Source organism: Trematomus bernacchii, unplaced genomic scaffold (assembly GCF_902827165.1).
Source record: "Trematomus bernacchii unplaced genomic scaffold, fTreBer1.1, whole genome shotgun sequence".
In the NCBI taxonomy this organism is placed as follows: domain Eukaryota; kingdom Metazoa; phylum Chordata; class Actinopteri; order Perciformes; family Nototheniidae; genus Trematomus; species Trematomus bernacchii.
In genome coordinates this window covers 2,161,126-2,174,055 of record NW_022987869.1, presented here as the reverse complement: position 1 = coordinate 2,174,055, position 12,930 = coordinate 2,161,126, and the positions used below count along the sequence as shown (strand labels likewise).

The window sequence follows — 12,930 nt, the reverse complement described above, 5'->3', positions numbered from 1 at the left end:
TCAGGTAAAGTAACAACCGAGAAAGCGTAGCTGCAGGCCGCGGGCTGATGCAGAAAGGAGCCCGCTCTCAGAGCAGAGGGACGGCCTGGAGCCAGCGTTTATTGGAGGCAGCAGTAAAGTCATTCAATATTACACATACCTTCGAAATCTGATAAAATCCCTTCGAGGTGGTCGTTCACGGAGAGTTCCGACATGCTGACTGCGGCTCCGTGATGGCGCTCCGAGCCAGAGCAGAAACCTGAAGAATAAAACGTGTATCCTCCGTGGAAGAGTTCCGCGCTGTGTGATGCTGAGCGGGGTCCGGGCTCCTCTGACCGGGCACACTGCAGGAGGCTTGGTGTGTCGGAGGCCCAGCCCCCTGCTCGCTGCGGCTCTGCCCCGCAGCAGGACCCGGGGGACGGGGGCGGAGCTGCGAAACACCTGGAAAATATCCGAGCTCCGTCAGATTTCTCTTTCCTCTGCTGTCTAATCCCCCCCCAACCCCCCCCCCTCCCAAATTGGATCCTCCATGGGCGTCAGATGGTCCGAGAAGTTTGGAGGGGAGGGATACCTTCAAAAATGTTTTCCGTTACAATTACTAGTTTTAAAAAAAGAGTAATTTGACTGAGTATCAAAATATAAAAGTAATTTAACCTGATTAATGTTCATCATTATGAATTGCAATGCAAATAAATACAAGATAGAAAAATATCAATAAGATGTTTTTAAAGAAAAGATAGGCCTATCAATAAGTGTAGTATGACAACAGAAAAATGTAACCTTAGCCTGTTAAGCACCAAGCCTGTTTTTCATGTTTCAGGCTTGAAAATGACATGCCCAAAACAAATGACTACAACTTAACTTCTAAAAGGGTTATATGAATAATTTATTTTATCAAAGCAAGGTTACATCTGTGAGTTGGATGTAGAAGTGTCAGAATCAATATAGATGTTTTTTATTTTAAAGAAAATTCAGATTTTACATCGTAAAAAACTGTAAATTATAGTGTCCGTCCAAAATTTATTTTTTACTTATAGTGAAAACTACCCTTGGATGATGGGTTAGTAGACTAAAAGCTTTAGGAATCCAAAGTACAACATATAATAAGTACCCTGTATCAAGATTGATGCAAAACAAGTGACATTTGACCTTTTTAGAGAGGTTTAGCCAAAACCACCCCACCTCTGAGGTGATTTGGGTGAAAATGTTTTTTTTTCCATATCTCTGGCCCCCCTTGGTCGATTTGGATGGTTGACACCTCTTTCTGACCGTTAGAGCCAATAGAATCGAAGGGGGAGGCCCCCACACACACTCGTTGTGAAAACAAACGGTGGGGGCTTCCCGCATGCAGGTTTGCACCAGAGTGAAGCGATCTCTCGCTCTGACATTTGGAAACGAAAAAGCAGTTTTATTGCTTATGGATTATCAGAAATCATTTCAAAGAGGACACAGACACATTGGATTAACCTATGGATTAACTGCAGCATCGTTTTTTTTATCGTTTTAATGCCATTGAAGACCAGTTTTGACCAAGGTAAGCCATGTTAGCGTTTCTAGCTACCTAGCTCCACATGTTCTGATGTACGCTTTCGTTTATAGCGTCGCAAAAAAATGTATCACTGAGTGTTGAGGTGGGCACCAAACGATTCTGTGTCTCCAGGAGATGCTAATCGAGGGGTTAGCTGTGCATCTAGGATAAGTAATAAGGGAGTTATGAGTGAGTTTAGGTGCAGTGATAGGTTAACATTTTTCGCTCGTGGCTAATTCAGAGGCTGAGTGTTAGCATTGTGGGGTTTTTTTGGAAAAAAAAATTAAAAAGATCAGTTAGCTGAGTTTCTTATAAAACATTCATAGTTTATTAAATATTAAGATTCCTTAGACGTTGTTTCCTGCAAATGACGCGTTTATCCGCCCGGTACCGCGGGGGCGGTGCGTAACAGGTTAGAAAAGAAGAAATCAAGATATTTAGAATTAAAAATATGTCCTCTGATCAAGGGTTGGGTTTTTTAGGAAAGCATGCCTTTCATGAAGCCAACACAGTCTCACTCCCTGAACGTCCAGGAGCGATGCTTGGTCAGGGTCCCGTGGCGTGCAGTTGTGACGCGCCGAGTCTCCTTCAGCTTCATAAACGGACGCAAAGAGCTTTCAACTGATTGCAATGTATTCCCATCGGCGGCGGTATTTGACGCTCAGGGAAGCACCGCATCGGTCCATGTCGGCGGCAGTTAAAGGCAATGTGAGCGTCCATTCCCATTGGATAACGGAGGATTTTACACCCGGAAGTAAGTATTCTCTTTACTGTCGATTGATTTTACAGTGATATCTGCACTACTCATCAACTCAAAAACACCAGATTATCCTTGTTAATTACACAACATTGATTGGTTTAAATTGTGTACAATGCTTTTGTATTTTTCCCCTTCGATTCGGAGAAACAAATATTTGTTCGGAGTTTAGGATGGCAGAAGACACAACACTACCAGAATCCTCAGCTATCGTTTGGGACTACATGTGCTTTGCTCGACAAACCCTGTGATTAGTCCTCAAGCTCTGTGATTGGATGTTGGAGCAGTGCTTGAATTGGGCCGGTACTCACTTCTGATTTTTACAGAAAATGTTGTGCCTGTGTTAGAAATTGTGTCTGACGGGCATACTTGCCAACCCTCCCGATTTTCGCGGGAGACTCCCGATTTCACTGCCCTCTCCCGGTTTCCTCCCGGGGTCATATTTCTCCCACATTTCTCCCGATTTCTGACAAAATCAGATTTACTCACGACTGTTTCCACTGAGGACTTTAATACAGCTACACCATTGTTTGGTTTCCATGGTAGCGCATCTCTTTAGTAGCGCGCGCAACTGAAAGTCTGAGAGGGTGTTCAGCATGGTGAGGAAGATAGTCACAGAACAAGAATGGACAACTCTACCCTCTGCTCACTCCTTTCCTGGTCCTCATCAAGGATGGTGCTCCAGGCAGCAAGGCATTGGACTTACAACTACAAGCATGTGTAGATGTTCTTTTCATCTTTAAAAGTCAGTTTCCCCGCTGCGAGGCTCCGGTGCTAACAGTTCTAACAGCTCCGGCGATCTACCTGCATTGCATTACTCTAAACGTGTAATAACGTGCTTTAACCAGTAGGTGGTTTGGGTTAAAAAGCTGTCAAGTTTACAGTGTTAACAAAATAAAATATACTGCTGTTTCTGGTTTAGTTTACGACGGATATATTTTGTTATTGTTTTGATATTTGTAACACAAAAGCGATGTAAAAAACATGACCCAGCGGTCTAGTAGTTAATAAAAAACAATAATATCAAAACAAAATATTACTACTAACTTTATTGTGAAATTAAAACAGAACGGTAAAAGAATAGTTTCCGGTCTATTCTGAAGCCCGATCTCTGTAGATAAATAAAGAACTACGACAGATGTGTAATATTTAATGCAGCCGAACCATTTATTACAATGCATTCATGTGATGACTTTCAAAGAGTAAAGCAAGCACTGCTGAATAAAGTATGATTTGATCTTTTACGAAAAAAAAAATTTTCATATGGAATGCAGTTGGAGGTCAACCAATCACAGAGCTTGAGGACTAATCACGGGGTTTGTCGAGCAAAGCACATGGTGTAGTCCCAAACGATAGCTGAGGATTCTGGGTAGTGTAGTGTCTTCTGCCATCCTAAACTCCGAAAAAATATTTGTTTCTCCGAATCGAAGGGGAAAAATACAAAAGCATTGTACACAATTTAAACCAATCAATGTTGTGTAATTAACAAGGATAATCTGGTGTTTTTGAGTTGATGAGTAGTGCAGATATCACTGTAAAATCAATCGACAGTAAAGAGAATACTTACTTCCGGGTGTAAAATCCTCCGTTATCCAATGGGAATGGACGCTCACATTGCCTTTAACTGCCGCCGACATGGACCGATGCGGTGCTTCCGCCGACGATGGGAATACATTGCAATCAGTTGAAAGCTCTCTGCGTCTGTTTATGAAGCTGAAGGAGCCTAGGAGCGTCCCAACTGCACGCCTCGGGACCCTGACTAAGCGTCGCTCCTGGACGTTTATGGAGTGAGAGTGTGTTGCTGAGGTAATAACAGCAGGACAGTGGAGAGTATTTTATCTAAATCAGTTTAACATAACAAGTAATAATAAAGCTTTATGAGTGAATGAGTGAAGGGGAAATAATATTGTTGGTAGCTCACAGGTTATAAACAGGCCCGGTAATGCAGGTTACGCTAAAGACAGGGATTCATTGATTCTTGGATAAATCTGTGAAAAGATAGTCTTCTACTCATCTAAAAAGAAAATCATCCATTTAAAAAAAAAATTATTATTAATAATAATGTGTGCATAGACATTTTTCAGGGGCGGACTAGCCATCTGTATAATTTCCCCGTAGCGAGGCTCCCCCCGTTGATAATCCACTAGCGCAGTGTTTCTCAAACTTTTTCATACCAAGGACCACTTAACCAATAAAAAACACTCACGGACCACCTGACTCCACAAATATCCAAAAACAATAGGCCTGCTTACCACTACAACAGTACATAACAGCCTAATAATGACAGCTTAACCTTCTCTATATCGCCTCGTTCACACAATAAATCAACAATACAAATACAACTACAGATTATTATAAGCATTTAGTTCAAATGCGATTTAAAATGCTCACAGGTTTTACACCTCTTATGAAATGTAGAATTTATTACGGAGTTTATGTCCTATCCAACAGACTCACAGATCGTTGGCTACTGAGAGATATGCAAAATACACCGCATGTAGTACGACACAAACCTCCGCTGTGGATTTTCAAAACAAAATACAGTAAAACTATGGTTGCAGTCCTAAATTTAACTCTCTGAGGTCTAAGCAATTTTTTCACATGTTAGGCTCGCCTGGGCTTTATTTGTAAAAATGCTATTAAAACATGAACCTTGGTGACCATCGGGCTGGCCTGCATGGTCTGCCTACAAAACAAAAATAAAAAAACGTTTATGCAGCCCCAACAACAGCCTCTGATCATCAACAGACTTCATGCAATGCTTCATCGGATGCATATATTAGATAATAATCTCTATTTCACTCCTAACACATCTAAATCTACTTTCAGAATGGATAAATGTTCATAAAATACATCCATTGTTTGTTCTATATGCTTCTTGAAATCCTAAAAAACACATTGTTTTTCTAGAACAGATTAGAAATCGCCAGAAAATGGTTCAAACTTAAACTCGCTCCATTGCGGAGATATTCCCGCTGACAGGGGTCGCCAGTCTCTGGCACTGTTATTTTCGGGGTCGCGGGCTGAAAAGTTTGGGAAACCCTGCCCTACTTGACCACCAGATTATGCCATGGTTATGGTGATAATCTTTAAGAAATTAAGAAATAATATCTGATCCTTTCACAACAAACACTATGCTCTTTGATGAATCCTTTTTTTTATATGTAACTGTGGGAAGAAAGTAACTTTTTTTGTATCCTACTTACGTGTAATCCGTTACTCCCCAAACTTGTCTATAGGCTACCTGCACTGAGATCTATTCCATGTATTCCTTTTATTGTGTTTTATAGTGTGATGCATCAATGCTCCATACTGTGAATTATAAATATAGGAATAGTGTAATCTTATATCAAAAACTTCATTTGAATAGCCTTTGTTTTCCTAATTTGAAATAAATCTTCAGTTTAAGATCTTAAACACGAGTTAATCTATCTCTGGGTCTGTGAGTAGAGCAATACCTTCTATTAGTTCTTACATGCACATAAAATCTTTCAGATTTTATGGTCTCTGTGAAAAGTTGGGACCAAAGTAACACTTGTTAGATAAAAATCGTTTTAAAGAAAACGTTTGTTGTGATTACCTACTCACGTGTGTTTTATCGATACCACGTGCTGAAGAAACCCAGCTGCGACAATTGTCCTAACATATTGTTAAATATACTGGACGAAAAAAGAAAAAAAAAATTAGTTATTGAATTTCAGCTTCAGGGTGATTTTTATAGATAGTTTATATTAACATTCCTCACAATTAGAATAAACCTCATCATCTGATTGTTGAACAGGTCAAAATGTTTTTAATGTCAATACAACTCAAAGTGGGCTAATTTATCATTCTTCCATGTGACATACATGAGCAAAGCTCAAGTGTTTTTGTTAAACATTCCTTCCAACACATACACACACACACACACACACACACACACACACACACACACACACACACACACACACACACACACACACACACACACACACACACACACACACACACACACACACACACACACACACACACCACACACACCAGCCTCTGTGCAGATCATGAAAAGCCACTGTGGCATTAATCCTCTGTGCTTCAGAGCCACTGAGAGCCCCCCGACCCCCCGTCCAGTCCTAACAGGAGTGTGTGTGTTTCAGTGGTGGCTGTGGGAATTCAGTCACATGGGTTTCTCTCTCTCTCTCTCTCTCTCTCTCTCTCTCTCTCTCTCTCTCTCTCTCTCTCTCTCTCTCTCTCTCTCTCTCTCTCTCTCTCTCTCTCTCTCTCTCTGAAATTGAACATACATTAAACCAATCGGTATCATATCATTTTAGTTGATAACTCAATATACTTAATTTTTTACAAAACATCCACTGTTTCGGTAGTGACCACAGTATTTTGTTCTCAAGGTTGTATCATATTCCCTCAACCTTATTGCTTAATCTTAACTCATAACATGCCTTATGTTGAAGTGTGAATGTTTGAAGCTACTGACTCAGAATCAGCACTTTAGTAACAGGCTGAAATAGAGGGGGATGAGGCTAGAATGCATGATCTGTTTGGTATTTTGAGCAAAACACTTCATAGACATGTTTTTTTAAATATCTGAGACCTATAATATATGCCTAACAATAGTATAATAAGAGACCTTTACAGTTTTTCTCGATTGCTAACACACCATTTTTTTTAAATTGCTCAGTTTCTCAGAACACTAAACACAATTCACAAAACCACACACCCAAAGTGCAAAACACCTCACAAAAATCACATTTTATTCAAAAATAACATTGTGCAACTCAGCATAGTTACTATGCTTCGTATCTCTCTAAGTGGGATGGCATTGTTTGCCAAAACCAAGTTTGTAACTGCTGCTACCTGTGCCTCATAGAAAATCCTTAGCCTTCCACCAGCACGTCTTTTTTTCTCAGTCCTTCAGATAAACAACAAAGATATAGTAGTTAGTCAGTGTCTGTGTTGCATAAAAGTAAGTTTACCACAGTAAATTGTGCAGGATTTTTGTACAGTTATAGTATGCAACATGCCAACAATTCAATTACAGTAATGAAGTAAATACGTTTCACACAACAGATATAAGCACTGATATATCATGAATTATGCAGAGCTAAAAACTGGTAACTAACCTGTTTTCAAGTCTAATGGCGCATTTCCACTACACGGCCTCGCTCGGTATGGCTAGGCCTCGTTAGGCCTTGTTAGGACTGGCTCACTTTATGGCACATTTCCATTACAGTTTAGGAACTGTGACGTCATCTTCAATGCGAAACACAAAACCAACATCAGCCGTTAGCTGTTAGCCCTCAGAGCTCACAGCTCCTCATATCTGTTCAGAAACTAGACAAAAGTTAAACAAGTACAAACCACAGACTGTCTGTGTCATGGAGAATACAGTCGCTGGTTTATTTATGTCTGTATAGGCCGTTGTTGTGAGTGTGGACGGTCGGAGCATACACTGCGTTAGCTTAGCCGATCTCCATTTAGACAACACGCATTTTAAAAGGTTTTTCGCCTGCCGTCTGTCTGCAGACTTGTCAAAGCATTAATTCATGGTTTTTACTAACCGGTATCAGTATGTTGTTACTTCGGCATCATTTTGAAACGTGTATTACAATTAAATCACGGTCAAATATGTTCATCTTGTTGTAGTTGTAGCCCGCTTGCCAGCGATTCTCTCTCTAGTTTAGCATACTCAGCCCGACTCAGCCTGATTGTTCCTGGCCCTAGAACCACGATTTTATGGGGCCAGAAAAAACTGTGAATTAGGACCCGCTAGCCGGTACTAGGCCAAGTGGAAACGCAACCAAAAACGGGCCCCGCACGGTTCGGCACGCTTAAAGCGAGCTCCGTGCTGCAGTGGAAACGCGCCATACAGATGTAGCACTCCAGATAGGACTCCAGCTTACAGCTTCCTGCCTAAGACCTGCCTAAGACCAGCATCTGGGAATGTTAAGCCCTCCCACTATTTTCCAAGAGGGCGTTGCCAGATTTTCAATTTCAGGATTTAACCAGGAGATGGCGCTTCATTCACAAATACAGAAAGACAACTTTTCATGGACTTTCAGTTGTGTTTAGAAGAGCATTTGAACACATCAATATTTTAGATCAAATAAAGTATATCTAATCTTGTAATTCAATAATATATAGTCTTTATATATTAAATAATCATAATAATAATGTAAATGTTTACATTACACTTCTTTATTTGTCATGCGGTCTACCTACGCTGTAAAATGTATTATCTCTTCGATTTACACACGGCATCTATTGCACTTCTGTCCATCCTGGGAGAGGGATCCCTCCTCTGTTGCTCTCCCCGAGGTTTCTCCCATTTTTCCCTTTGAAATGTGGGTTTTTCTCTGGAAGTTTTTCCTTGTACGATGTGAGGGTCTAAGGACAGAGGGTGTCGTTTTCTCATACTGATATTCTGAACAAACTGTGCTGTTGTATTAGCTGTCAAGTGTCTTTACTGTAGGGTATTTTTATTATATGTACAGCACTTTGGCTCGACCAAAAATCGTTTAAAAATGTGCTATATAAATAAAACTTGATTTGATTTGATTTGATGCTCATACTTTTACCTTTACAATCGTTTGCTTTAATATGCAGTATATTTTTTGTATATTTTTGTGTTTGCTTCCTCCTGCTCCCTTTCGGACACATACTGTATGATTTATTATTATTATTAATATGAAGATATTATTAAGATAAGATAAGATAAGATGTTACTTTATTGATTGAACATTTTAGTTTAGAATGTGCTATCCCACGGTAATTCAGAAGGCTCACAGGTCACATTCCGACCATTATTTAAAACAATAGGTGCTTTCATAATAATGATGAGAAACTATGAAATAAGAAATGAATCAAATTAAAATGTAATTATCATATCATATATTATATAGTGTATTGTATTATTAAGTAATATCATGCATTAACCCCATTATAGCAGATGCCACATTGAATGGATGAACACATTTATGCATCAATAATTACAACAGAGTATTTCTAAATACAAGTTGTAAAAATACTTATATGTATTTAATACTAATAACATCATGATTAATTTCAGATGATAATACTTTTCAGTGTCTGTCTCATGCAGCAGCTGATCCAGTAATGAGTGACCCGGCTGACAGTAAAAATAAACATTTATAACTAGTTTAGGTAGTTTGAGAGGTAATTAAAATAGCTAAGGGTGATGATCTGACTTGAAGTGTGTGTTTTGCTCCTCCCGCTGCATCACAGCATATACTGTGTATATCACCATTCTTTAATTAAATGTTTGATAAGTGCATGCAGATCACAGTAAAGTCCCCTGGTTTGTGACAAGATGTGAAGTCAACAGATAGTCACTCAGAGGGGGGTACTATTTATTTTCAAACGCATATAGACTATGCCATCCCATTACATGTAGGCTACACTGCTCTTCCAGTCAAGAATTTGAATTTGAATGGGATGGGGAGACGTGTGTGATTAAAAATGAGTGGCCAAACTAAGACTTAGTTTTTCAAAAGAGAAAATGCAGATATTACACTCAGAAAAGAAATGGTAGACATATCAGTACTCTTAGTGCCAAATTGTCTCAGACAAGAGAGAAAGAGAATTCACTGCTATAAACAAAGTCAAAAATCAACATACAGTAGGGGGGGTGGGGGATGGTGATCGGTATGGTCAATGTTTGTAAACACAATCCCCAAGATGTGTCCTAATCAAACCAAAAGAGAAAATGCAGATATTACACTCAGAAAAGAAATGGTAGACATATCAGTACTCTTAGTGCCAAGTTGTCTCAGACAATCTGCATTTCCTAATGTGGGACAGTTCTGTGCAAAATGTGGGACACTGAAACGTCTATGTTAAAAAGCCTCAGTCACCTTAATTCATGAAATAAAAACATCTCAGGTCAGTAACACTCAAAGCTGCAGTACATATGCCGAGCCTGTACGTAGCGCTGTAACTTCCTCCACAAAGCAGCGAAGAAGCATGGTTGTCATGGTTGGCCTTCTGTTTATTCACCGTGGTGGGGGCCGAGGGAACCGGGCAGAGTTTTTCGCCGGTCAACGTGTGTTAAAGTTTAAATCTTCCGGACAAAATTATAAAAGTGCCGGTCAAAGGTCTTCTTTGTTATTTATTGAGCTTTAAAACAAATGAATAACGACTCTATATAATAATATAATAATAAAATACATGAGCCTGGCCTCTCTTTTTCCTCCCTCTCTTCTGACAGCGTCAGTGTCTGTCTCATGCAGCAGCTGATCCCCCTTTTTAAATCAATAAAAACATTTTCTAAATCCATAAAAGCATTTCAATTAATATTGGGAGTCATGTTGTTACTTTGTTGAGAATGTGGCCATGTAATAAGCGGGATAATTTGCAGCGACTTGGTCATTATGGGGAAAATAACACCCGTCGGGATCCTGATCTGCCTGACGAGGCTCCATTCAAATATAAATATTTTTAGTGAATTACTGAGTTTAGGCACGTTAATAAAGTTTTAATGAAGTTGAATACAGTATATTCATATTTGTCAGTGATTTCATGTCAATTCGGCGAACATAAACATAAATGATCGTGGTGATGATTAAATTAAGATAAAAAATCGAGAGCCGGCTGCATTTCCTCTCGTTCGTTTTTTTCGACAAAACAACATTATTTTCTTAAATAACAACATGGTGATGTTTTGTAAATGATTACATGTCTCTTATTTAGCACAGACTATGATCCTATCTGTGACATATGGATCTTAACAAAGATCCGCTATACAGTAGTACCAGACATACTGTACATCCAGCGTACTGTATCAAAGTTGATTTCACATGAGCTCCAGTGTGGAACCCCACTGCACCCCCTGGTAGATCAATGATCCATTGCAGCTGGCTTTATTATAATTAAATGTATTTATCACGGGGGCGGTCTCAAGTCAAGCTGGAGGTTGTCTCTTGATCGAGGGCAGACCCCGTGCCGACCACGGCCCTCGCGTTTCAAACTGTCCTAAATGAGGTGCTATATCTGTAAGTGTCCAGATTACAGAGGCAACAGTAAATCGGCTTAGATTAGGCTGAACCCTCTGTCCAGCCTCTCTCATCGTCAAACCATGGTTGATAACGCCGGGTTACGTATTGTAACCCTTGTTATATAAGCACAGGCGGAGCCCTCTACTGGACTCTATGGATACTACCCTCTATGCAAGCATTCACCTACTGAGATTTCTATAGAGTGGCGAAGTCCCTCCCCTTCCGGTGGACCTCCATGGGACCTTATTTCGGAAAAATTATGTATTGAAGTCAATGGAGAGAGAAAGATTATCTTTCGATGCCGTTTGAATTGTGCCACAAATTACACATATGATGTTTGTCAATTTAAAAGATAATTTTGCAAGTCAAAAAAAAAAGTAACACATTTGTTTGTGTGAAACGCTCAATGAACTACTTCTCTGGTCTCCCAGGGCCGTTCTCATTTCATCAAATCCCCCTCCTCGACTCCTCGACTCCTCGGTCCTCCGGTAGTGACCCGGAAATGAATTTTAGCGCGCCATGTTGAAGGACATCTAATTTCTCTAAATGCACATCGAGGACCGAGCATCGAGCGTCGAGGAGGCTCTCTGGAGGAGCTCTAACCGAGGATACACTGATGGGTCCTCCACGGTCCTCCACGGCTCCTTCGTGGATGCATTTCCGGGAACAGAGATGTTTCAAAGAGTCGTGACGCACGGCCGGACTTATCTCAGCCAATGACAGCTCTGCATGCATCCCCTGGATATTATTTTATTAACTGCTTTCATCGCGACGTGATGTTTACAGTGAGAACAGCTGTGAGGTCCGTGCAGAAAGCAGAGCAGTGTGTATAATATATATCACTCAGTATAACAGGCCTACTCTCTTTATTTGCTTTAGTTTAGTAGATATCTACAAACAAAGACTCGATATTTTTCTAAAACCATTTAGTGCTTCACAAAATAAAATACACAACGACTGTATCCTGACTATATGCTTTAGGAGCTGTAGGTGCGTGTGTGTGGTGTAGGTGTGTGTGGTACAGTGTGTGCGTAGATGCAGCGGACAGACAGGTCTCAGTTGGTTTGGTGTCCTCTGCTTACTTTTAATACTTGTAAATAAAACTTTTGGTCCGTAATTTATTTTCCTCATTGTAGCGACCAGAGAGGGGAGAGGGGGGGGGGATGTATACAGTCTCTGATAGTGTTACGTTATTATGAGAGTGCTCTGTTTGATTCTGAAATTGTATATATTTATATAAATATATATGTGTGTGTGTGTGTGTGTGTGTGTGTGTGTGTGTGTGTGTGTGTGTGTGTGTGTGTGTGTGTGTGTATGTGTGTCCGCATCTGTAGCCTGTTATTGTCTCATTATACCGCACTGTCAATGAATTAAAAGTAAATATATAAGTCGTCATGAACACATCTGTCCATCAGACAGAGGGCTGCTGTGCCTCCTGTCATCATTAATAGACGTCTCTTTAAAATGACCGCTCAGAGGAGAGGAGTTCTCATTTCTCTAACCGCCTGCTGCTTCCCCTCCTCGGTTCCTCCGGTCGCATCTCCTGTGGGCGGGACTAAGTCTTGAGGATAGGAGTCGAGGAGGGGAGTCGAGGAGGGGAATTTGATGAAATGAGAACGGCCCCCAGAACAACACACGTCACCAAGATGGCCGTCACT

The 12,930-nt window shown here is 40.3% G+C and overlaps 1 protein-coding gene across 1 annotated transcript in view; it reads right to left on the bottom strand.

Moving 5' to 3' along the window:
* The window catches only part of sept12 (septin 12), a 100,997-nt gene extending 100,671 nt beyond the window's left edge, over window positions 1-326 (bottom strand). The window contains exon 1 of the mRNA XM_034113620.1: window positions 140-326. Within this exon, the coding sequence (XP_033969511.1) occupies window positions 140-194 (55 nt within the window). The 5' untranslated portion in view covers window positions 195-326. The remainder of the gene's footprint in view (window positions 1-139) is intronic.
* Between the last annotated feature and the right edge of the window lie 12,604 nt (window positions 327-12,930).